Consider the following 26,461-nt stretch of genomic DNA (forward strand, 5'->3'; position numbering starts at 1 on the left):
CCAGCTGCTAACTGTGCAGTCGCACTCCCTTCTTGCTTCAGTCACAAGGATCCAACAAAAAGTGTCTGGTTTGCATGATTTTACCTAATGATGGCAGCAGACCATTAAAACATACCTTTGAAAGACTTATTTCAAAATACTTTTAAGTTGAAGGAAAAACAGTCTTATTTCCACCGTTCCTCCGGGAGCCATGACACAGAGAATGTCTGTGAAGAACTGACACATCATGTTATTTGACGAACTTGTAGACTCTGTGTTCAGGAGGCTACTTGGAGATTCCTCATTTAACAGTATGTGAGTAGTGCCAAATAAGTCCCTGAAATTGTTTTTCTTCCGGTTGATTTAAGGACGAACATGATGTAGCAACCCTTGGTCTCATGACTACTGCTGGTGAAACATACTGCAAAAACAATTGACAGAATGCAGAACAATGTCATACATTCACCCCAGTACAGAGATCTGGGCCTAGGAGAAAAAATAATAGACAGCATACTCAAATCACAAGATGGGCAGTCATTTTGTCGTGTAAATCTGCCAGTTTTTTCACCAAAAGACACACAATTGATGGACGGAATGCAGAACAAATCAAAACATTCACCCCCAGTCAAGAGATCTGGACCTGAATCCATTGTTTTTTTGCTCACCATGCCATTCCAGTTTGAACCCAGCCATATGCCAATCAGTCTTGACCCTGTGCCCCATGGGAACAATCCAGCCCAAACTGCCATGCCAGGTCCTCCATGGACTGGAAACAAGCATCCTAGGACCGGTTTCAGGCTTTCAGCCCTCATCAGCCAGGATAGCTTGACTCCAGTGGCATAGAGAGCACAGGACCCACATCTGGGCATACCTGGCTGAAGAGGGGTGAAACCCCGAAACCGGTCCTAGGATGCTTGTTTGCGTTCCAGGGTGGACCTGCCTTGGCAGTTTGGGCTGGACTGTTCCCATGAGGCACAGGATCAAGACTTATTTGCATATGGCCAGGTCTAAACTGGGGTGGCGTGGTGAGCAAAAGAATAATGGATTTAACCCAGATCTCTTGACTGGGGGTGAATGTTTTGATTTGTTCTGCATTCCGTCCATCAATTGTGTGTCTTTTGGTGAAAAAACTGGCAGATTTCCATGACAAAATGACTGCCCATCTTGTGATTTGAGTATGCCGTCTATATTATTTTTCCTCCTAGTTATCTTTTTTTAAATCTATTCATTTACTTATTATGGTGTTACTGTGCTTGAAAAGAAGCCTCGAAGTCTGTTCCAGTGGCAGTTAAAAAAAAAAAAAGAAATTGTTACTGGGAAATTTGAGATACCAATGGAAGCATTCTTTTGAACCTTAGAATTCTTATAGCAAGACTGATAGTACTTTGTTTAAGATCACCTATTATCTTGGGTGAATGGCAGTGAGGGATGGGACAAGTAAAGGTTGAGTGTTGAAGTATGTTACTGAATGCAAAAACATGCATTTGGTATAGTCCTCTTCTTTGCGATCTCTAAATTCATTGCCCTCTATCTCGTCTATCTCGCGGGGACACGCCAGATAGCGTAACCATGCGCTTTAGAAATGTTAAATACATTTAGATTTTTTATCTTTTGCTCCTTATCTCTTTATCTCCTCCTTTACTCCTCTTAAAAATGTCCCTCTACTTTCTTCTCTCCTTTCCTTCCCAGTTATGGCATTTGTAGTCCTCTCCCCTTCTGGTTCATTGCATTTCTCTCTCTGTTTCCTCTTTTTGCACCACCCCACCCCTTAGTTCCAGTCACCTTGTGCCAACTCATCTCTCCCTTTTGTGTCTTCAGATCAACAAGCAGAGCGAGCAGATGCATGCCCTTCTAGCCATTGCACTCACCATGTATCCCATGCGCATCGATGAGAGTATCCACACCCAACTTCGGGAGAAATACGGCGACAAGATGCTGCGCATGCAAAAAGGGTAAGAGATGTATACCACATCAGCAGGGTGTCCCAACAAATATTAAATTAGCTCCTTGGAAAGTGGATTTATTTAAGTCCTAGGGACTCTCATACATTTTCCCATGGACCAAAAGAGTTGGAATGTGATGTGACCGAGGGCTGCGTTGATGCCAGCAGGGTGGGTTGGGGTTAAGGTGGATGTAAGGGAAGCAAAAAATATATATCCTGTGGCTGAATTGCACCATATGAAACCAGAAAGCATGGGATTAATCCCGGTTTCCCCACTTAAAACAATTGGCTAAGATCAAACAATTTGGTTATTTAAATGTCCCTCTTTTTTCATTATTGCATATGAGGACCTTGAAATGCATGGCTTTAGGATTTGTGCTGTAAAAACCTTCTCCTGTGTTGAATTTGTTAAACTGTTTTTCATGTATAATGGGAACCCAGGCCACTCGAAGTGTGACTCTTCGTTTTCAAACATTGTTTTAGAAACCTTCATTCTTCCACCTCACTCTGACAACAATGCCATTAGTGAACTATCATTTAAAAAATATATACTTCTCAATGCACTGATGATCTTGCATACTTAGGTGAAATGATTCTGTCAGTTTTTGAATTTTGAAAGGTACTTTATCATATTTTTACAATTTTGCTGCAGGATGCCTTTAAAAAACAAGCATTGGCATAGCCAATAGGTCTCGCTTTTGGGACCTTATAAGTATTTAGTTATACATTACAATATCCTTGGTGCAACGTCAACTGTTGCATGGCTAAACACTTTTTTAAGGTCCCAAAGGCGAGACCGATTGGCTATGCCAATGCTTTTTGGTCATGATATCTGTTTAAACTCGCGAATACAAATCAATGACTTTAGACTGGGACACAAATAGTAGGCACTGGATGCTTTGGGTGACCGATATTTGCAAATAATGGAATCTGAATTTATTTAAAATGAGCCACCGGGGTACCTAGTGTTTGGCTTGAGCACTACCATTGATCAGTGTGCAGAAAACACTCTGCTCAATTAAAAGATCTTGTCTTAGGCAGATGTTCACCACTGAAGACAGGATGTCCCAAGGGATTCGTGTAAATGAATTAAACCTACTCTCCTCCTGTCAGTCATTCAATACACCTTGCAGCTATTGCCATTACCAGACTGGTCGGCGTTGTTTACTTTTTTTTCACATAATTTCCTGTTTCTGCTTTGGCTCCACTAAAAGCTGCTTTTTACACCAGGAAGCAGTGAAAGTCTAAACACTGGATTGTATCACCCCAATTCTTTATAATTTACTCTAGGTTCCTTTACAGTATGGAATTCTATCCACTCAAAAGTGGCTGCTTTACTTCAGTCACAGCTCTACGGCTGCGAGATTTCAAGCCAGTTGAGATTCTTAGCATGCCTACTCACCTATTCTATAGGAAGGTGTTATATCAGCACTTTAGTAGACAGAATTTTCTAACAGCATTTTTATGATGCCTTGACAGGGACAACTAGTTGAGACTGTCTAACATGGCTTTTGACAACTCTAAAAGCGCTGCAGTCATGATCGCCATAAACAATCATTGATGAAATAAACGAGGGTGGTAGGGCAAAGCCCTAAGTACTAACACAAAATCTTATGTCCAGTGGGAAATTTAGAATGAGTTCTCAAACTTGAACCACACTGTCCAACTGCGGTCTGTTCAAATTTTCCTCCGGTTTGCCCACTCGCCAACTGATGTATCACAAAAAATAAGGAGCGACTTATGGCAGACATCCCTACCAAACCTCACATGCCGCTGTAAAATTCCGGTTCTCTAAACACCGTTCAAGAACATACCTTCATCTTCTCCCAGGTTCGGGCCAAGATGGGCAATAAAGGCAAAGCGCATGTGCATTACCATAGTAATCCCACCATGCATCCGGTCTGAGGCGTCTGTTGTCGCCATAGAAAGGGAAAGGAGGCGTTTTAGCTAATGAGAGATCAATTGCTACTGTACGAATCGTCACAGCAGCATTCGTAACACTGTGGTGAGCAGGAACACAAAACAAGCATTGGCCACGCGGACATTGCAAAAATTCCTCCTCGGTCTGTCAGTCTTTTAAAACATGCACATCTGATTAGCATTTGGTGACAACTTGTGGTTGTAATAAATATAACACAAACTAATTTTTAAAGTGTGATCTCGGGACAGCAAAAGATAAGAAATGATGTGCGTGAAAATAAAAGTGAAAAGTCGAACGCGCAATAAAGAAACGGAAATGGCACAAGAACAAGTTAAAAGAATAACCAGCATTGGCATAGCCAACAGGTCTCGCATTTGGGACCTTATAAGTGTTAAGCCATGCAACAGTTGGTGTTGTTGCACCAAAGATATTCTGCTGCATAGCTAAATACTTATAGGGTCCAGAAACGAGACCTACTGGCTATGCCAATGCTTGTTTGTTTGTTGCTGTTTTGTTTACGTTGCCAGATCTACAATAGCTGGACATGGTTTTTGTTAACAGTTCTTTGCATCAAATGAACTTGTTTTCATTGCTCTGAATGTTTTTTCCATTCTAGTTGTAGGAAGCAGTCATTCCTGGGGTTGTGGGGGCTGCCTAGCTGTGCGCATGAGCCAAACTTTGCAAATGACAAAAAGCCTGGTGCAGGCGTAACTTACAAGTGTGGAGTGAGTGAGCCACAGGCAGCATGACTCCCTCACACAGGAGTTCATGCACCTGCATACTCCGCATGGTTTAAGGAAACTCGACCCACTCCCTCCCAGGCATCGAACACCTATTTACCAAGAAACTCTGAGGAGAGCTTGCCTGCTGCACTGACCGCTGATGGTGTGTGTGCCTGGTAAAAGCGTGCACCGACAGCTGGTGGTGTGTGTGCCTGGTGAAAGCATGCACCGACGGCTGGTGGTGTGTGTGCCTGGTGAAAGCGTGCACTGACGGCTGGTGGTGTGTGTGCCTGGTGAAAGCATGCACTGACGGCTGGTAGTGTGTGTGCCTGGTGGAAGCAGGAGCATTCACAGCGATAGACACACATGAAACTGACGAAGAGGGAGGGGTAGAAGGAAGGGGGGAGTGCAAGCAGAGGAGCCTGATTATAGCAATAAAAACAGATGGCAGCTGTGCACGAGCTCGTGAACGCAAGCTGTAGGCCAGCAAAAGCCTCTGATGGCACTTTTAAATGCCACTTACTAAATGTCTCAAAGAGACCGCACACGAGCGGTCTCATGTAAGACCTAAAAATGGGCTACCTCTTTGAAAAATGCCAAAACTCTGGTTAAAAAATAAAATGAAAAAAAGTTGTTTGATTCAGCTCTGCATGTTCGTGAATGCCGGGAAAATGGCGACTTTGGCTCAGCAAACCTTTAGTTGATGCCGTTTTTTAGGGAGAAACTGAAATTAAATGTTGAGTGCTTGCCTATTTATTTCACATTTATTTGATGTTAGTGCTGAATCGAGTAAACAGCAGTCCAGTGCCCCTGTTGACCCGGGGTCCAACATGAAAACGTGATGGCGAGTCACGGTTCCTCCACACACTCAGTTGGCATAAATAGCATATTTCAGTCACACGTCTGCAGGTATATTACTTATGTCATGGTACTGAAAATAAAGGTGACCAAATAATGTATGTTATTCAAATAAACTATTAATAAACATATGTATTACTGTTGTGCTGAGGTCAAATTAGAGTCTGATTACCACAGTACAGCAAAACTGCCATAGGAAAAAAACTTTTTACTGCCTCACCGATTACATGTAAAATTGTAAAATGTGTTTTGCATATAGAAATGACTCTCCTAATAGTCAAGCTGTCTCCAGTGTAGTTTTATCTTGCACAAATGTAACCCCTTGCATCCTGGTTTTGGTTAAATACATTTAATTATGCATGCCTTCATAGGTGGGTTGCCACTGTGCCTTACTAATACCAAATTGTTCATAGCTGATGACCACTTTCAGTACCTCGGACTGTAAGTCACAAGATGTCAGTGAAGAAGCTGGGGTCTTTATAAGCACCTCTACTTGCAAAGCTGACACCAGACTTTCAATCCCGGGTCTCTCTAGCCCCCGCTGGGCCAGGGAGCATAATTTAAGATTATTTCCCTGCCTCAATTTCTGTATATCCTGTAAAATGACCCTTTTTTGTTATCACCAATTTTCTTCCAAGAGCTAGAATCCTTGATTGGCAGTTTCCTCTGTGGTGGCACCCCAACACGGATGTCCTTCCTGAAATGCTCCCAGTTCTCGGACAGTGACTGGGATGGGCAGATGTGAAATTCTATTACTGGGCCTCTCAACTAGTCCCAATCAATGATTTAATATTTGGTAATAGATGGGACCCACCTAGCCTCGTTCACTGGTTACAGAGGTGAAAAAGGGTCAAACGAGAGGTTTTCGCCTCTTTCTAAGTAGTTTTGGTTCCTCTTTCATTTGAAATATCACTGTGGAAGCAGCATTAAAGAGCGAGGTTTCTGAAGACTTGTAAAAATTGCATGTTTTACTGAAATGCACGTGGTCACCTTACTCCGATCACTTTAATAATATGAACTGCAGTTCTAAGAATCTCTGGGATATTATTGATGCATTCTGGGAGATGTATGGCTTCATTACAGAATCCTGTGACGATTTAAAGCACCTGGGTCTTCTAGAATGTCAGCTGAGAATGCCCTGAAGGGAGATAGATAGATATAATATATATATATATATATATATATATAATCTATTGTATGTATGTTTTCTTTGTTTTCCTAATAACTGAAGCCAAGCCGCTAATATAGTTTGCATGTCTGGGGCAAATGGGACACCCCTCAAGCTTTAGGTATAAATAACGTAACTTGCTTTCTATTGTCCTCCCTTACCACCAGTTAAAAGATCAGTTCTATTCCCGGGGAGCCACTCCCCTTCGCTCTTGTCTTGATCAGTCAGCAACGTTTTTCTCTTTCCAGTGATGCTCAGATCTTTGAAGAACTCTACAGCTACTCGTGTCCAAAGTTCTTGTCGCCAGTTGTCCCCAACTATGATAATGTGCACCCCAACTACCACAAGGAACCATACCTACAGCAGCTAAAGGTCTTCTTAGATGAAGTGCAGCAGCAGGCCCAGCTTTCAACCATCCGCAGGTGTGTGCTGCTATCAGTGTGATAAAAGGGAAAGGTCAAAGGGGATCTACAAGAGTAAACCTAATATTAGGATTGTTTTTCTAGTGCCATAATCTGTCAATCTATAATTGTTGAAGTCTGATTTTAATAATGCGATACTACTTGAAATAAATTATACCCAGCATGAGATCTTTATATAATCTGTTGCCTTGCTGCGGCTTAACTACCCCTTTGTCATTTTTCTGGTTTAGTATCAATTTGTGCTGTTACCTACACCTGCTGATGTTCTGTCTTGTTACAGCTTCCTGAAGCTGTATACCACTATGCCGGTGGCCAAGCTTGCAGGGTTCCTTGACCTAACTGAGCAAGAGTTCCGCATTCAGCTGCTGGTCTTCAAACACAAGATGAAGAACTTGGTTTGGACGAGCGGGGTCTCTGCCCTGGATGGAGAGTTCCAGTCTGCTTCTGAAGTGGACTTCTACATAGACAAGGTGAGCTTTGTGATCCCTGGATGTTTTGTTGTTTATTCTTGAGCATGCATGGGACCACTTAGACCAAGTAATGTAGAAATAATCCCTTCAGCCCTATGGACGCATTTTTTGTTCTGGTGGGAGGGGTGGGAGACATGGTCTCTCTATTGATGTTGCCTTGAAGGTGCCAGATTAATGTAACAGCAAGAAAGCTACCGGCAGCAGTGCGCACATCCTGCTGCTGAATGTCCCACTCTAGAAGATGGGGGCACCATGCCGCAGGAAATGGTGGTGAACACAGCAGAGCTAAAATTGCAAATTTGAGAAGATGGGGCTTCTTGCAAAGCACCAGGGAGATAGCAGATTCAGCAGTGGTGGCTGTGCCTTTCAAAGTAGTCCAGACTTGTACCATGGAACATGGTTAGTCTGCCTGTGAGGCCTGACCCCATGGGACTTGTGAATGTGGCAGAGCAGCAACCATCCTCCTTGATCAGCTCTGGATTCCCACTACCATTCATGGGCTGCTAAAACAGACCACCCTTTGTTTTAATTTTTGTATCCACAGGACATAGCTTGAAGTCCTTCTAAATGAATTGCCCAAGGAATAAGGCGAGCCACGTTTTACTCCTAGTGACACCTACTACTAGGGGTTGGGAATGCTTTCAAAATAGCACCGTCCTTGGGGGATAGATATCTAATTATTACTCTTATTGCCAAGGGCTATGAAAGCAGCTGAACTACTACACTCCCGATGAAGAGTGGTATTGATGCTACAGTGGAATCTGCTGAACAGTTCCCAAACTACTACTGGGGAAGTGAAGTCTTGTAGATCAGATGTCTGTTGCCACTCTAATGATGAACGGTTAATAAAGGGCATTAACCAGACCCCCCAGGAGGAAATTGTGGCATCAATTAGTAAATTAAGTGCCACAAATTTGAAAATTTTGCAGCACTTTATTTTGCTAGTCTGCATAAAATAACCCTCTGACTCCCCCCTTGTGTCCGCCGCATGCCCCATATCCACTAGGATAACCTTCCACCCCACTACCTGCCGACCTCTGCCCTGCTGGCATTATTGTAGCCCTCGTTCACACCACAGACCATACTTTTTTGTCCCTGGGAAAAGGTTTGGGCGTACCAATGCAATAGGGACTGGTGAGGTAAGTGTGGCAGTGTTTTGAAGTAGGGTGGGATGAGAAGGGAATCCTTTGTTAATGTCATTGCTGAATAGTAGCTTTACTCTGGCACATTTACTGTGCAGCCAAATCTACAAATCTGCTTTTCCAATTGAATGACTGTTCAGTTTAAAAAACATGAGTGGGATGACATGATAGTTTGTATCCATCCAAAAAGCTGATAGCTCTTTAGCCTTCTGCTTGTGTTCTTCTCCTTCACTGTTTCTTCTGGGTCAGTCTGCTTTTTGAAAGCGGGATACTTTATCAGTACATATATAAATCATACCCTTTTGGTTTTTGAAAACAGGCGAAATTTATCCAGTGCTGTTGTGTAGTTAAAGCTCTTCTGGTTTTTGAAAACTGAAGCCTAGTATTGTTAATTAAATATGGCTTTGCAGTTGTGCAGTATGCAGTATTAAGCTAAAAATATTGAGGAAATGAAACCTATTCAATGTTTTAGGGGCTTATTATCTTCAATCGGAGAAGTCAGCCAGCATTTCCTCTAACTTGCTTCCAGAATGCACCTTTCTTTATTACCACCTTTCTGTTGCTTTACTGACATCATGGGCAGGTGGTGGGGAGGGCAAAAGTTTAAGCATTCTCCAAATTTTGCGGGCACTTTTGTAAAACAAAGCGCTGCCTTTTTACGATGGTGCCAATTTCTTTTGCTAATCACGAAATCCTGGAGGTTCTGACTAATGTTGGAGATATACATACATAGTGCATTATTTAGTGAGGAAGGGGCGAAACAGGCGTTTTCTGAATGACACATGTAGTTTGCTCCCCTGATCTAGTTAACACACCTGTCTTTGAAATGTGGTATATGTTCTTTTTCACATAGTCAGCTGACCCATGGATGTCTTTTTTTTTTTCTTTTTACTCGCAGGATATGATCCACATCGCAGACACCAAAGTCGCCAGGCGCTATGGAGATTTCTTCATTCGACAAATCCACAAGTTTGAGGAGGTGAGATGACATTCAATGAGAAACTGAAGGAACTCTAAAGTGGGTGCAGGGGAGGAGTGCTAGAAATCCTAGTCGGTGTTGTGAGGTGCCACTGTTCTTGGGATTGGATGCTTCTCTGCTGTTGAGAAGGCTTCATTGATAACCAGGTTTGGTAAACCCTAAATGTCAGACTTAAACGTGCTGATAAATGTAAACAGCACCATATTCTCACAATGAATGTGGCAAATGGTTAATCTTGCAAATAAGATTTCCTCTGAAATATGTAGTCTGCTAAATGCTTTTCAGTTCATGTGGTGCTTCTTAAAGGAGAAATCATCATAACTAGGCTCTTTGTAAGGTGAAAAATTATGTTGCAAGTGAGAAAGCTAAAATATATTGGGGGGACTCTTGACAAAAATGGATGTTTTTGCCTTTTTTGTCACATTAATGTGTTTAACATGGTAAACATTGCTATTCTGTGCAGTTTCCGTTTTCAAAACCTATTTATCCAATTTCATTTGCAAAGAAATAACATCTTGCTGAGACTCATGAGAAGCGGCTAGGTAACCTTATGTCAAAAGTTCTAGCTTCTTCCAGTTCTTGTTTTAGTCAACAGCACACTGCATTTTGGGACTTGCATATATGTTAAGATTATAAATATGGGTTCAAAGTGCTGTTGTGTTAAACATAACCCCGGTCCTCTTCGCAGCTGTATGTGACTTGTGAAATGGCTGAGAAAGGTTCTGTCCTCTTTCATGCCACGCCTACCTGCTCCTCTGTTTGAAGACCAGTGTCCTCGTTAGAGAGGCCTAGGAGAATAACGCAGAGAACTCCTGTTTTTCGCAAGCAGTGGGATGAAGGTCGTTCTGTTTTTTTGGGGGGGAAAACCTCTTGCCATGGTTCAGTGTAGGTATCGGTAAAAACAAAAAATTGCCATAACAAGGACTGATACTAGCATATTAAGATGATTGCTTTTGTAAAGTGATGTCTCATGCTGCATGTTTTTCTTTAGCTTGTCTCCTTGGTGTGTGTACACACACACTGCTGCGGTTTCTTATAGGGTTGCTGTCAAAAGTGTACGGGTAGCTTCGAGCCTTAAAGCGTGTCTGTGTATTGCAGAACAAGCTGTGCTAAGCAGGGCCAGTGGTTGTCATGAAGATGGTGCTCGCTTTTGGTCTAGTTCAGAGTTAGACATGAGTTACATAGAGGAAAAGGACCGGCTCAAGCGAGGGGAGGGAGAAATGTATACCAGAGATTGGGAAGCACACAAATTGTAGGAGCTGGTAAGAGTGGCTTAATGAAAGTGTACTTAGCGTGATTGGGTGCAGCCGGAGATGGGAGCACCAGGAGAACTACCTTGATCAGAATAATAGTGGCAAGATAAGGGCACACCCTTATGGGGGCTGTAGGGCGTTAATAGCGAAGATAGCAAGCAAGTTAATGTGAACTGGCAGGTAATAATGGGGATGGTGGGATTGTAGAGAAGGTGAGGGCTAGAGAATCGAAATTTGCCTAACCTAGTAACGGTAAGTTTCAATTCTATTAAGGACACGGAGGCGAGGATTATGCTTTTCCTGCTTCGCTGTCTAATACAATACAAACTCACAGCAGCCCATAAAAGCACCAAAACAAATGCGGGAAAAAGCATTAAACAAGTGAAATTGCAAATAATCTCTGTATAAACAACTAAAAATCCCATCAGTCCATGAGAGCAACACAATATTAATAATTTCACAATGTCCATAACATGAAGATAGGGCGTCCATCTTGTGCCATCTTCCTTTTCTTTGCGCGAGTCACGCCGTCATCTTACTGGTCCTGTTTCGAACCTTCATTGCCTAGTGAAAGAGACACAACAGCGTAAGCGTCGTAAGACTCCACAGTAAATTGTAGTACCATTTGAATAAAGCATAGCCCTAGTTGAACCAAAACCTGATTACTTACTGCAATACGGGCGGGATCTCAACCAAAGGGACCTGGGAGGGATAATCCTCGCCTCCGTGTCCTTAATAGTATTGAAACTTACCGTTACTAAGCTAGGCAAATTTCGATTCTATGTCGAGACCGGAGGATTCAGATTATGCTAGTTCAAAGCTTACTTACCACAAAAAGCGCAATGTCCACCACCGGTTTGAAATAAAACCTCTTAAAGGTGGAATCAGAGGACCAATCTGCCGCACGCTTCAAGTCCTCCAAACGAGCCCCTAAAGAAAACTCTTTCGAAGACATGGCACTTCTAGCCGAGTGAGCACCAAACAGCTTAGTATCAATGCCTGCCTCCTGCAAGATCCACCGCACTCACCCGTGGGATGGTGCGGGAGGATACTGCTTTGTGTGGTTTTCGTAAGGCAATGAGCAATTGTCTTTCGCCCGGAGGACGAAGCTCTGTAGTCATATCTTCATATGCCTTTAAGCATTGAACCACGCAGAGCTTGGGGACGTCTAAAACACTGGATAAGAGATCGTTCTTGATGCGGACTTCGTGCGGCGTCCCACTGTAAAGGTTGACTCCCTATAACAACATCAGGACCCTCCGTACCTCCTCACGGTTCCCAAATTCAGGAAAACTCGCTTAGGCGGGAAAACCTTCCAAGTATGGACCGCGGTTCTCTGGAACAAACTACCTAATGCCATTCGGTTGATTCAGGACGAACAGCCTTTCCGGAGAGCTCTAAAAACCCATCTCTTTTCTTGAGTTTTTTCATTTAATAACACCTCAGTCAGCATGTGATCACACAGGAACGCCGGGACACCCCGTTGGGGTATCTGCGCGCGATATCAAAATACACTAAATAAATAACCCCTTCCGGGGAAAAAATTCTCACCAAAACGTCCAAGGCTCACACATCCAAAACCCTACGGCAAGACACCAAACACAAAAGCATAGCTAATTTGGCCGACAGCTCTTTCAAAGAAAGATATTAGTTGGGTTGCCATGAAAGAAAAAGGTTCAGAACGACGTTGACATCCCACAGGACTGAATAGCGCGGTTCTGGGGGCAATGAAAGCCGAATGCCTCTTAGTAGTTTACACACAAAAGGATGCTCCCCGAAAGGGACTCCCTCTGTTGGCTGGTGCGCCGCCGAAATTGCGTAACACATTGCGTTAATGATACGGTACGCCAGGCCGTCTGACGCCAACTCAGCTAAAAAATTCAGAATGTGAACGACGGCTGCGACCAGGGGATCCAGGTCCTGTCAAAGACACCAACGTACCCACCTGGTCCAACCGGATTGATACCTCTTTGCGGTACTGACTGCCAAAGCCTTCGACAAAAGGTCCTCAGCTGACTTTAAAAGGCCTGGGAGCGACCAACGTCGCCGGAAAACGGTCATGCAATGAGGCGGAGAGAATCCTGCATTATGAGGTGATGCGGGTCCCCGTCCGGATTGAGAAGACTAGACAGCCAGGGGAGTAGGATTGGAGAATCCCAAGAAAGTTCCAGAAGTACTGGAAACCAAACTTGGGACCTCCAGAAAGAAGCTGGGCCGCCACCCGCACCACCATCGAAAAGGGAGGAAACGCGTAAGCCTTGTCCTGACTCCAGTCCTGGAGAAAAGCATCCGTGGCTTGCGTGAGAGACTCCGGCCTCCAGCTTGGTAATCCAAGCGGGACACAAACCGGTCCACTGAGAACGGACCCCACAAGTAGTTCAGCCATTGGAATACCTGAACGTCCAGTTTCCATAGGATGGAGTCCCACAGGTATCTCGAGTGCCAATCCGCCACCTGATTGGCCCGGCCCGGTAAGTATTCTGCTGTCACGGATACGTTATGGGCAAGACAATAGTCCCAAAAGTCCTTCGCCAGATCCGCTAGTGCTCGAACGCGGACCGCCCAGATGGTTGACGTATCGAACCGCTGAGACGTTGTCTATTCATAGGAGAACGCAAGACCTTGCTGATTCTCTGTACCAACAGCGGACTGCAAAGGACGCGCCAGAAGCTCTAAACAGTTTGTGTAACTCCTGTTCCTCTGACAACCAAGCGCCACCTGTGGAGAATTCTCTGCAGGGGGGCGCCCCAGCCTGACCTGCTGGTGTCGGATTTTATCACTAGGTCTGGGGTCGACCCGAAGATTGCCTGGCTGTTCCAGGCCTCCATATGGGTAAGCCACCAGGACATTTCTCCTTTCACCTCCTTTCAGAGGTGAACCAGCTGGTTGTAAGTCATACCCCTTCTGAGGTGATGCGCTTTGAGACGCTGAAGAGCTCGATCATGGAGGGGCCCCGGGAAGATTGCCTGAATGGAGGAGGAGAGGAGTCCCACCACTCTGGCAATTAGGCACAGGGAGGTGTGCGATCTGGAAATTGTCTGTCTTGGCAAATGCCGAATTTTGGCCATCCTCCGGGATGGAAGACTTGGGGAGGCTTGTAGAGAATCCACAACAAACCCCAGGAATACAACGTTTTGAGACTGAGAGAAGACTGATTTGTCCTGGTTGATGATGAAACCCAGACCTTGTAACAAGGGGACTGTCTGAAGTTGCAGGTTCAACTTCTCGGAGCACTGAACCATCAAGAGGATGTCATCCAGATAGACAATCATCTGAATACTCTGGCTCCGCAGAACTTCCACCGCCAGATTCAGCAGCTTGGTGAAGAACCATGGGGCCGAGGAAAGTCCGAACGGAAGGGCAGTGAACTCAAACCTGGTATTTCCAGAGAAATTGCATAAAACGACGGTGAGGAGGATGAATAGGTACCACCAGGTACGCGTCCTTGAGGTCCAAACGGACCATCCTATCATTCGGAAGCAAAAGACCCCTAAGAAGATGGATTCCCTCCATCTTGAAATGATGGTAGACCAACCACCCGTTGAATTCTTTGAGATTGATCACGGGGCACTTGCCCCCATCGTTTTTTTCCACAAGGAAGAGGTTGCTGAGGGACCCGGAGGGGTGCCGAGTTGACCAAAAAATGGCCCCTTTGCGGAGAAGCGCTGAGACCTCTTCGTCGATCAACTGCGCATCGGCCAATGAAAAGATTATAGGGCACGGGCCCTTACATGGTGGGGCCAGTCGGAAAACTCTATATGAAACCTGCGCACGGTCTGAAGGACCCATACATCTGCCGTAATTGCTGCCTAAGCCTCTGGAAAGGCCGCTAGTCTGCCGCCAATCTGAACCTGGTCTGCAGAAATAACACTTACCGTTGGAACTATTTTTGCCGGCGTTGTTCTTGAAGACTCCTCGCCACTGAAGCGCTGGAGTCTCGTAGGATAAAAGTTTGTGTAATTGGTTGAGGTGTTGTATTGGCCTCTGCCGTAGCCTTGCCCTTTGTTGGCAAAATTTTGATTGCCACGGCCTCAGGAAAAACGCTGTTGGAACACCCTCTTTATACTGGACTGGGCCTTGTCCAGGGATGTGAAAGTCGAGACGAATTTCCCTAACTCCTTAATGAAGGGGTCCCCGAAGAGAGACCCTTGAGCCACTGCTCCTGCCTCCGAAGAGGCCAAATCACCTAATTTAGGGTCCAATTTTATTTTCGAGGGGTCAAAACAGTCCAGCACTGTTTCCCTGCAGGACCTTGTGCCCATGACAACTAACCCACTTTGTAACACCTCCCTCCTGTCCTTCAAAAGGGTGGGGGCACAAGCACAGTTCATGTATTATGGCCTCTTTTTGCTGTTTGCTGAGCCGACACATTGCTTGTTCTTCACTACTTTTCCAGGCTGGATTATAAATTGGGATTATCCTCCTCCTTAGTTTTATAAACTGTGCCTTTGTCCAGTCGATGTACACTTTAAGTAGCATTGTGGTGTCGGGTGTATATAGGTGTGGCACGTCATCCAGCCATGTTTGCATAGAGAAAGGCAGGCCTTTTCCTCTATTAGTGAGAGCTCTTTTATGCTGATTTTTGCCATCCTTTTAAATTCCTGATGGCTGATAGTTGGGTCCTAAATGATTGTTTAACCAAGCGTGCTCAGAGCTTGAGACAGATGGCACTTTCCCACAACGCTGAAAAATTGTTCTATACATCTTCACAAGCCTTGTGTACCAATTGCAGGGCCCTGAGCAGGCCACCCTAGGATGTTAAAGTGAGTGCTTTTCTGCCAAAGCTTCTCCCTGTCAACCCTCTCGAATGCAGATTTATAGTCCATAAAACCCAGGTAGACAGATTGGTTGTTGGATTCCACCTGATCAAACAGAAGGGAAAGTGCAATAAGGTTCCCGGATGTCCCTGTATGCTTCATGAACCCAGTTTGGTTTAGTGGAATTAGTTGTTTGCCCTGGTTTCATACAATAATTTTGTCCAGAACACGTACCATTTCTTCCCTTTGATTTCTTTTTTTTCTGTTTTTTAATTTCACCTCCTTTATGTCTTTTAGCTTCCCTTAAATCACTCATTTTTTTGGGGTCCATTGGTGACCTTTTTAATTGGTTGGTCCATTTTTTGACACTCCTTGTCTGGAATGCAACTTTTGTGTCTTTGCTAGCTTGCCAATTTTTCAGTGAAGCTCGCCCAGCAGGACATCAAGTCTCCCTCTACTTTATAAGTGTTCACTAGTAGTAGTTTGGCTTTTGAGGCCTGGCTTGAGAGGGAGTTAGTAGTACACATGAAGCGTTTGAAGTTGATTGTGTGACCTTTAAATCATTGATCTCCTGCCGCATCATACATGTCTAACCCAATGTTAAGGGTAAGCTCTTGGGGGCGATGGTCACTGTCCATATTTTTGCCAAACCCAAACTAAGTAGGTAGGGGAGAGGATGTGGCATAACTGCTAGGGCGGTCAAACTCTCTTAAGTTGGAGAACCTGGTTTGAGTCTTAGCAGGGATGCTCAACATCCTGTGATTCTGGACAAATCACTTAATCTCCCCGTCCCTAACAAAAATGGATGTGTCCATCATCTGAAAGAGACACGTTAGTGATATATTCCTTACCTTGGAATATCCCCAGGTGTCAGACTGGATCCGGAAAGTTTTGCTAGCAGTACCCCTGCGCATCAGTGGGTGGCGTTGAGCGGCTCTGCGTACGTTGCTGGCGTCGTATGCGCCGAGATGACTTTACGGAAACGACTTAAGCGCCACCCATGCACGCTGACGTCAGTTCTTCCTTTTTCCGCGCCAGTAAGCGCAGATCCTGTTAGAACACGTTCCTCAGTCATTTTATTATTTTCTTTGAGAGAGATTGCAAGAAAAACGCAGCACTCCGAACACCGGAGGAGCTGTGAGCATATAAGCAAAATGCACTGAAAAGCAATCAATACAATAATTCAAAGGAGCATAATTACCACAACTCTCCCACCCCCTCAGTCATTTTTTGACTATCTTTTTGATACTTTTGTCTCTTGTTGGTTTTCTCTGGTGCAAGTAGGGATGCCTGGTTTTAAGTCCTGCGGGACCTGCCATCGAAATATGTCGGTGGCGTAACCTCACGACATCGGTCTCTACTGCCTTGAGCGCAACCATGACTCCGGTCCTGTCTGGACTGTAGGGCTGTGGCCCCCGAAGGCCTTGATGTAGCGGCGCCGGAAGTTGCTTGAAGTTTGGCACTCGTCCCCGCGCCGTTCCAGGTCCAGGGGTCGTTTATTTATTTATTTATTTATTTATTTATTTATTTAGAAGTTTTCTATAGCGCTAGCAAGACCCGAAGGTAGCAGAGCGCTTTACAGTAAAGGCATGAGAAGGTGGACAAAAAGACAAGTAACAAATAAAGGTGATCATCAAATGACAGTTCGTACAGTAGGACTTCTTGGCAATAGGATACAGAGTTCTCACATAGTTCTGGGGATGGATGTTGATCCTAGTTACCGAGGACCTAGGGAACGGATGAGGAACAAGGATTTGAGTTGGCTCTTGAATTCCGCATAGGACGGTATGGTTCTGATATGCGGAGGGATAGAGTTCCATATTTTGGGGGCATTTCCTGAGAAGGAGCAGTCCGCAGTTTTCTTCTTTCTTGTTTTTGGTAGGATGAGCAGCAGGGAGTTAGAGCTTCTCAAGATTCTACTTTGGCCAGCTTTTGTGAGTTTGTTTGCCAGGTATTCTGGTTTTCCGGTGTGGAGGGCCTTGTGGGTTAGACAGGCCGTTCTGAAGGTGCTACGCATATCCACCGGGAGCCATTCAAGTTCTTTGAGTGCAGGGGAGATGTGGTCGGATTTTTTGCATCCTGTGATCATTCTTGCTGCCGCATGCAATGTTGTTTTTAATGGGGCCAGGTGTGATTTGGGGATGCCTGTTAGGATTGAGTTCCCATAGTCCAGTCTAGATAAAACTAGTGATTGCGTGGCTAGTTTGAGGTCCTTGTTGGGAATGAAAGGTTTGATTTTGTTCAGCAGTCTGAGGTTAAAGAATGCGCTTTTTGCCGAGTTCTTAATGTGGTTTGTCAAGGTTAGTTTGGGGTCTAAGGTGAAGCCCAGAGATTTTACGGAATCAGCTAGCGTGAGAGAACCTTTAAGAGCATCGATCGACTTCAGCCACTCTATGATTTGAGGGTTGTCTTCTTTGTTTGAGATGAGAAGAGTTTCGGTCTTGTCGGGATTGAGTTTCAGGTGATTCTTTGTCAGCCAATCTTGAACATCATTTAAGACGGCATTTACTCGGTGGATGTCGTTAATAGAAGAGGTTTCCAGGTAGATCTGTGTGTCATCCGCGTAGAGGTGGAAGTGGATATTGGCATTCCTGAGTAGTTTGGCGAGCGGTTCCATATAGATGTTGAAGAGCTGAGGAGAAAGTACTGATCCTTGGGGGACACCCCTGTTGACTTGCTGGGATTCGGAGGTGAAGTTCTTCATTTTTATTATTTGCGAGCGGTTGTGTAGAAAGGAGGAAAACCAATCGAGAACTACCTCGCCGAGGCCAGCTCTTACTTGCAGAGTCTTGATGAGGAGCCTATGGTCCACCGTGTCGAAAGCTGCGGATAAATCAAGGAGTATGAGGAGGCAGCATTTGTCAGCGTCAAGGGAACCGTGAATATCGTCTATGATGTTCAGCATCGCGGTTTCTGTGCTGCGGCCTTGTCTGAAGCCGGATTGGAGGGGGTCTAGGAGATTGATGTTATCCAGATGATGAGTCAATTGAAGAACGCATCGTTCCAGTGTTTTGGCAAGTAGAGGGAGGTTAGATATCGGTCTGAAATTGTTCAAGTCAGTAGAGTCAAGACCGGGTTTTTTCAGCAAAGGGGTGACTTGTCCCATTTTTAGACAGTCGGGGACCACTCCACTTTGTAGGGAGCTGTTTATGATTTTGCCCCAGATAGGTGCTAAGGTGAGCTTCATTTTTTTGATTAGTGAAGGGGGAATGGGATCTGAGATGTGAGCTGATGGTTTGGAGGTCGAGATCAGCGAGATTATCTCAGTTTCCTGCACGTGGCGAAAGCTTAGCCAACGGAGGGGGGGAGGAGCCGGAAGGTAGGGCCTGAGGGATGGCCGCGTTGTCCTTCGGGAGGAGTGAGTTGTTGATGTCTAGAGAATTCGATTTTTAGGACTTTGTCGTTGAAGAAGGTGGCGAAGTTATCGCATAGTTCTTTGGACTCCTGCAGGGGTGAGGGCAGAGGCTTGGATGTTTGACGTCTGATAATGTTGTAGAGCTCCTTAGGTCTGTTTTTGGAATTGGCTAGTGCCTCAATGGGAGTTCAAAATCCTAGGCCATCCACAGAATAAGTGACCATACAAGCTGGGACCAATGGAGAAAAAGAATTGTCAGGAGATAATGTGTATATTAAAATATATATATATTTAATTAAACATAGGTAAAAATCATATAGAGACTCAGGTGATAAGTCAAACTATATGATACAATAAAACAATGACATATTTAATTCTTGAACACAATACATCAAATACATTCATTAAAAAGCAAATACATCATGGTGACAGTGTATATCCTGGCTAGTTTTAACAATTATATACAAAAAGAGGTGTTTACTGAAACAACAATTGCACTTATTGGAAAATTATTAAATGGACTCGACGCGCGTTTCGGCAGTAGAAGAACTGCCTTCCTCAGGAGTCTTTGATGGAACTCTGTAAAGAATATTATAGGAAACAATGTTATACATAACAGTGCATGTGTTCTTTTACAATTTTGTTACACCTATCTACTCGTATACCTATTAATTCATCTAAAAAATGAAGACTTCGTAACAATTCTTTATCTAACCGAGAGGTCCAGCGTCATATAATAGATTGATATATGTACAACATTAGTGCAGTACTCAGCTCAACATAAAAAACCGTGATATAGGTACAGTTGATTGTCATAGACAACGTTCATAACTAATTTCCCAATTAGAGACTCATGTTTTAGACTGATCATACATGAGGTATTGTGATCTCAATTCTGAATACATATATGTCAAATCACTTACATGGCAAAAGAATCGATGATAACTTCTTTGTTATTTTTAGAAGGGAGTGCCAAAAACAGAATACAGGGCCACTTGATAGAGTTGATACCTGATTTTAAACAGAAATTGTGATAAGATAAACTGCATGATTGAAAGGGGCAGAGAACACCTTGAACACAATGGGTCAGCTCAAAAACGGTTGCCTAGTGCAACAATGTAGTCTCTGATGGAAGGGGGCGGTAGGTTCATAAGCTTAGTACACCTGTAGTTATCTGGGGAAGTATAGATCTGTTGATTTGGTCATTGCATGTTGCATTCTTTATTTAACCACAATATGGCTAATCCTGTAACTGAAAATTTTGATACGGATGGAGCAATTCCCTGTAGGTAGATGATATTATTAGGATTAGAGTACACAATTAGTTGGTCACTGTGTTCATGGTGACATATATATAACAGGAAACAAATTAATGGGAGGGATATTCAACCATTACAGACAATGATATAGAACCCGTTGTTGGTTGGGTAGTATCTTAGGTGAATAAATAAATGGATTTCCATAAGAAGAAAAGGAAGTTACCTATTATTATCACTGCAGGTCATGGTGGCTCACTGTGGCGAGGTAGTTCCCTTCATAATAATGTTCAGTAGATGGTAAGTGGCAATCACTATGGGCAAGTATATAGAAAAAATATATATAAACCGATGATGGATCATTCCTATGTTTGTCGGTTATACAATGATAGCTATTATAGTGAAACTATTAAGGCTAGAAGTGCTCAAATAGTTGTAAGCTAGAGGGTTAAGAAAATTACCTCTAAGTTTGTAGTTGTTTGTATTTCAATCGTGGTAGCTGTGCCGAATTTAAAAAAAGCCCAGGGCATTGGAAAGGCTGAAAAATATAAATAAAGGGGTAGCGAGCGTTAGTTGCTACCTAAAAAACTCTGGGTCAGTAGGTAACAAGCACGGAATTGTAATGGAAACCCTCCTGTGAGACTAAACGCTAAGCTTCGAAGAGATGGAGCTGTAGCTAATGAATAATTACCTTTAAAGAGATATCTAGTTGCCGGCAGCAAGATGGTGCTGTTCCGCTTTGTAAAACGAGTCGGAATATTCGCTGATTGTAACGCGGCTTAATTCCGAAAGTTGTTGGGTTTCTGCAGATAAATATCAGATAGGCTAGGATAAAGTAAAGAGCCACATCTAAAAAATAGCGTGGTTCCAGATATTTAAACTGGACACTATTCTCACCTTGATGAAAGAGAAGTATCGCGGGCTGCAGGATGGTGCAGTTCCAGGCGGTCGAAAAGTGGGATAGCTTCGCCGGGGTAAATGGATGTGCGCTCTGCTAATGACTACTCTTTTAAAGTGTAAATTAGGCGCGAAAAGGTCAATCAGGTCGGGGTTTGATAAAGAGAGTAAAAGGAAAACCTTACATTGGATTCACGAGCTCATTCAAACCGGGGTTTGATGGAAAGAGTGAAAGGACAGCCTTTCATTAGAGTATAGAGTGCGTGATTACCTCTTAAAGATGGCGCTAAAAAGACGTGGGATGTTTACGTGCGTAGCCTAATTCCAAAGGTAGAGACTATGTGCGTTTAACGGGAGAAGGGAAAGAGAACATGTATCAATACAATCTCATGTGTAGGGACAGCATCCAATAATTGCGCAATAATTATAATATGATGCCAAAGGCAACACTTGCTTACAAGCGGGGTTATCGATATTACGGACAAACCCTCAAAATGTTTGTAGGATATATCTTGTGTTCAAGAATTAAATATGTCATTGTTTTATTGTATCATATAGTTTGACTTATCACTTGAGTCTCTATATGATTTTTACCTATGTTTAATTAAATATATATATTTTTTAATATACACATTATCTCCCGACAATTCTTTTTCTCCATTGGTCCCAGCTTGTATGGTCACTTATTCTGTGGATGGCCTAGGATTTTGAACTCACATTGGTTTCACCCTGCCCTAGGAATCTGTGTATTTTTGATACCCAGGGAGTCCTTGTTTATCTCTCCACGGAGCCATCCTCACCGCTCTTCGGGATCCAAGACTTCACCCTCTGATTCGGGTAAGAGACATCACAAAAAAAAGTCGAAGAAGCATTTTCGCTCTCTGACTTCCCCACCGTCTGTCCTCGGATGCGGACGAGGGGGACAGGGGCTCTGCCCTTGCGGCTCCTTCGGAGCCAGGAAGTCCCGCGACCTACCCGCGTTACCAGGGTCTGTCGGCAATTCCCGCGGCAATTCCCGCTCAAATGCAAGAATTTCTTGCTGCCAAGGACCGCACTGCCTGTTTAGGCCTCGGGCTCCCACCGGTGCGCCTTCAGGCCTCGCGGTCCTGTGTCAGGATCCGCCTGTGGCACCGGCTCTGGCGCCGCAGGATCCTGCGCCCGTGGCTCTGGCCACGGCGCCAAGAGGTCCCATGCTGCCGGCTCCGGTCCCTTCGGCGCCGCAGTGGATACCGCCTCTGCCCCGGTTCCCGGACGGTTTTGTCCCCGTCTGGGATCCGAATCGGGACACTGCGCTGGCTCAGCCGGCGCTCTTCACAGCACCGTTTCTTCCCTGCCCCTCTGCCGAGGCCTGTGCCAACTGCACCGGTGGTGGAAGACAATTGGGAGGGGTCCGAGGACCCTCTTGCTTGTCAGTGTGACTATGAGCAGGACTAGGTGGATGATTTGGAGGAGGCCGGTGGCCTTGACGTCTCCTCTGATCCAGGGTTTGCCTCTCCCCCACCCACTGTGGAGGAAGGTGCCCTCGTATACGGTGGTGCTCCGTTGGGCAGCTGAGGTCCTTAACCTCTATCCCCCCACGGTGACCCTTAAGACTAATCGCCTTACTGAGGTGCTCCACTTCATTGGAGCCCCTGCTGCCCTTTAACAATGCCCTCACTGAAGTCTTGTTGGGCACTTGGTCGTGGCCTGCCACAGGGGCTCCTGTGGATCAAAACGTCGCAAGGCGTCATCGCCCTGCTCTGGGTAACCCTGCCTTTCTGACCACCCACCCCACACCTGAGAATCTAGTTGGAACAGTTTGGCAAGTGGTTGTTCTCTTCGGTCAGCTCAGGCCTGTGGTCGGTGAAGACAGAGTGCCTTTTGGGCCGCTATTCTCACGCAGTGTGGGATACCGTGGCTGAGGTGTTGCGTCGGTGCCCGGAGGACGTCCAGACTGTGCTGTCTCAGGCTGTGGCTGAGGGTAATGACCTGGCTAGGTTTGCCATTCGTTGTGGCTTGGACCCCGCACACTCCCTCATTAGGGCAATTTCCACGACCGCGGCGCTTTGTCGAAACGCCTGGTTGCGGTCCACCAGGTTATTCCTGGACTTCCAGGGCTCTCGTGGACATGCCCTTTGACACCACTCGCCGGTTTGGTGATAAAGCAGACACTGCTCTGAAGTGTTTTAAGGACTCTCTGGTTATGGCCAAGTCCTTGGGCCTTTCCACCACGCGCCACGCCTACTTTTCATTCCTTTTGTGGCCATGACAGAGGCACCCTTCACGTTCGTTCAGCAAAAAAGCCTGCGCAGAACCAAACTCAGGGTGGGCGTGGAGGACGCCGGGGTGCCTCCGGGGGCCAGCTTGAGGGTCAGTCCACCTCCGCCCCTATGACGTCAAACCTCAACCTTCCTAGTGGGAGCTTGAGGTCGCGCCAACGGATTCGTCATCACCTTCTCCATTGGCGTTCTGTCACTTCTGACAAGTGGGTGCTGCAACTCGTCTGGAGGGGTTTCTCCCTCCCCTTCGAGCCTACCCTCCTCCCTCCCGGGGTAGCGGAGTCCCGACTCCATATCAACCTTTTTGTGCTTCGGGCGATCCGACTTGCACTAAGAGCATTCCTTCCCTCTGTCAGGGGAAGTATAGTGCAGGTGTTCAAGGACACCACTGCCATGTGGTATTGCAACAAACAGGGCGGGTGGGGTTGTGGACCCCATGTCAGTAGGCTCTGCGCCTCTGGACATGGCTAGAACGTCAACGCATTACTTTGGTGGTGCAACACCTGGCAGGTTCTCTGAACGCCAAGGCGGACTAACTGAGCCGCTGGTGCATGATGGATCACGAATGGCGTCTGAACTCTGATGTGGCGCTATGTCTCTTTCTGCAGTGGGGAGAGCCTTGGTAAGATCTATTCGCCACTGAAGAGAACGCGTAATGTCATCAATTCTGCGCGTTGGAATTTCCAAGGCGGCACTCGCTCAGTGATGCTTTTCGTCGTGGTTGGAAATGCGGTCTGTTGTATGAATTTCCGCCTATACTACTTCTGCCCAGAGTGCTGAAGAAGATTCGGTGCGTCTGGGCCCAAGTCATTCTGGTGGCTCCGGATTGGGCACGAAGGTACTGGTATCCCGAGCTACTCAACATGGCAATCGATCCCCTGATCCGATCTTCGGGAGGATCTTCTGTCGCAGCAGCAGGGGACGGTTCTCCACTCAAACCTGCCCAGCCCCCACCTCCATGCGTGGCAATTGAGTGGCGACAGTTGACCGCTTTCGATCGAACTCCGGAAGTCTATGATGTCATTCTGGCATCCAGGCGTCCCTCCACAAAAACGGTATACTCATGCAGGTGGAACAAGTTTGTGGCATGGTGCACAGCACAGTCTGTGGATCCCCTTTCTGCCCCTCTTCCTGAAGTCCTTCTTTTCCTTCTTTCTTTGGCCCAGCAGGCCTCTGCTCTGGGCACTGTCAAAGGTTATCTTTCGGCCATCTCCGCCTTTCTACGGCTTCCAGATCAGCCTTCTCTTTTTAAGGCTCAGTTTGTTAATTATTTCCTGAACGGCATTGCGCACACGTTTCCTCCCATGCCCTTAATCATGCCTCAATGGGACTTTAATCTTGTCTTGACATATCTGATGTGCGCTCCCTTCGAGCCCTTCATAACTGTATTTTGCGTTTTCTTACTCTCAAGACGGCTTTCCTGGTCACCTCTGCCAGAAGAGTTTGTGAGCTCCAGGCTCTTTCCTCTAAACCCCCTTTCCTTTCTGTTCATCCGAAAAAGGTGGTTCTGAGGACCCATCCTTCTTTCTTGCCTAAGGTTGTTACGCCCTTCCACATCGGGCAGACCATCACTTTGCACACCTTCTTTCCGCCTCCGCATCCTTCGAAAGAGGAAGAGAGGCTCCACTATCTGGACCCAAAACATGCACTCTCGTTCTATCTGAAATGCACACATCAGTTCCGTGTGGATGACCAGCTCTTTGTCTACGTGGGTGCCAAAAAAGATCTGGCGTGCACAAACTGACCATCTCTCGGTGTGACGTTCTCTGCATCAAGGCCTGTTACTCGTTGGCTTAGAAGGCGCCTCCTGTGGGGGTGCGTGCCCATTCCACCAGGGCAACAGAAGCTACTTCTGCCTTGGGACGAGGTGTTCGCTTGCAGGACATTTGTCAGGCAGCTACGTGGGCCTCGCTGCACACGTTTACCAAGCATTACTGCCTTGACAGTCCAGTCCGGAGAGACTGCTTCTTTGGCCATTCTGTTCTCCGTGACTTTCTGGTGTAATCTTATTCGCAGACCCACCACCGGGGTTAGTATTGCTAGGGATCTATTCTAAGGTAAGGAATCTATCCCTAACGTCTCTTTCAGATGCACAAGCTACTACTTGTATATCTGTAAGAGACATTAGTTGGTGATAGATTCTTTACCGCCCCACCCATCCTCCCCATTCTGCGAACTGATTACTAGGGTTAAGGATATCCCTTTCAGGGCCCTAGTTTCATGGCACCAGTAGTCTGTTTCTTGCATGGCTCTGCGTTCCTGGCGCGGAAAGTCGTGCACAGAACTGACGTCTCCGTGACGCCATCTTGGTGCATACGACACCAGCGATGGACGCGGAGCCGCCCGACGCCTCCCACTGACGCACAGGGGTACTGCTAGCAAAACTTTCAGGATCCAGTCTGACGCCTGGGGATATTCTAAGGTAATGAATTTATCACTAACTAATGTCTCTTACAGATTTATCGTTACACAAGTAGTAACTTGTGCTTTAATGCAACAGATGCGCATGTAAAGCACGCTGATACCTTCAGGTCTAGTTTGCGCTGTATAAAACTTGAAGGAAAAAAAAAAGTTAATGCTGTTCATTAAGGAAAGACTGACAAAGGTGTAGTCCATTAAGGAAGCCCAGTGCTTGTTAAATGTGAGAGGCCGGGCGGCTTATCAGGGAGTATTCGACCATTTAGAACGTTCCAGATTTCCTTGAAGTGCCTGTCCTCACTTATCCTCTTTGTTCCACCGGGGGAATCATGAGATGGAATTGCCCAATCGCCATATGCGCATCCATTCTCATTTGAGGGTATGTCACTCACTCAGCCACATATTGAAATCACCTGATATCGTGTTGTCCATACTGGCATTCTCTGATCTGAGGTTTAAGACAATACTGATCAGCTTCTTTGAGAGAGCTGCCCTTAAACTTGAATTAGGGCAGATTTAAACATTTATCAAGGTTTTGCAGCATGAATCCTCTTTCGATTCAAATGCTGTGCATTACTCCGCCATCTAGTGGTTGGGTCTTTTTTTTTTCTTCTTTGGGTCGTCGTTGACAACAATTAGGTGTTAGGTCCATCCTTTGTGTGAC

The 26,461-nt window shown here is 45.5% G+C and overlaps 1 protein-coding gene across 2 annotated transcripts in view; it reads left to right on the forward strand.

The window, feature by feature from the left end:
* Positions 1-26,461, forward strand: part of EIF3L (eukaryotic translation initiation factor 3 subunit L) — a 78,291-nt gene that overhangs the window by 43,220 nt on the left and 8,610 nt on the right. For both annotated transcript variants that reach the window (XM_086962881.1, XM_086962887.1), the window contains exons 11-14: positions 1,798-1,931; positions 6,839-7,012; positions 7,293-7,482; positions 9,523-9,603. In XM_086962881.1, coding sequence (XP_086819007.1) covers positions 1,798-1,931; positions 6,839-7,012; positions 7,293-7,482; positions 9,523-9,603 — 579 coding nt within the window. The remainder of the gene's footprint in view (positions 1-1,797; positions 1,932-6,838; positions 7,013-7,292; positions 7,483-9,522; positions 9,604-26,461) is intronic.

The sequence above is a fragment of the Lissotriton vulgaris genome, chromosome 1_1 (genome assembly GCF_964263255.1).
Source record: "Lissotriton vulgaris chromosome 1_1, aLisVul1.2, whole genome shotgun sequence".
Taxonomy (NCBI): domain Eukaryota; kingdom Metazoa; phylum Chordata; class Amphibia; order Caudata; family Salamandridae; genus Lissotriton; species Lissotriton vulgaris.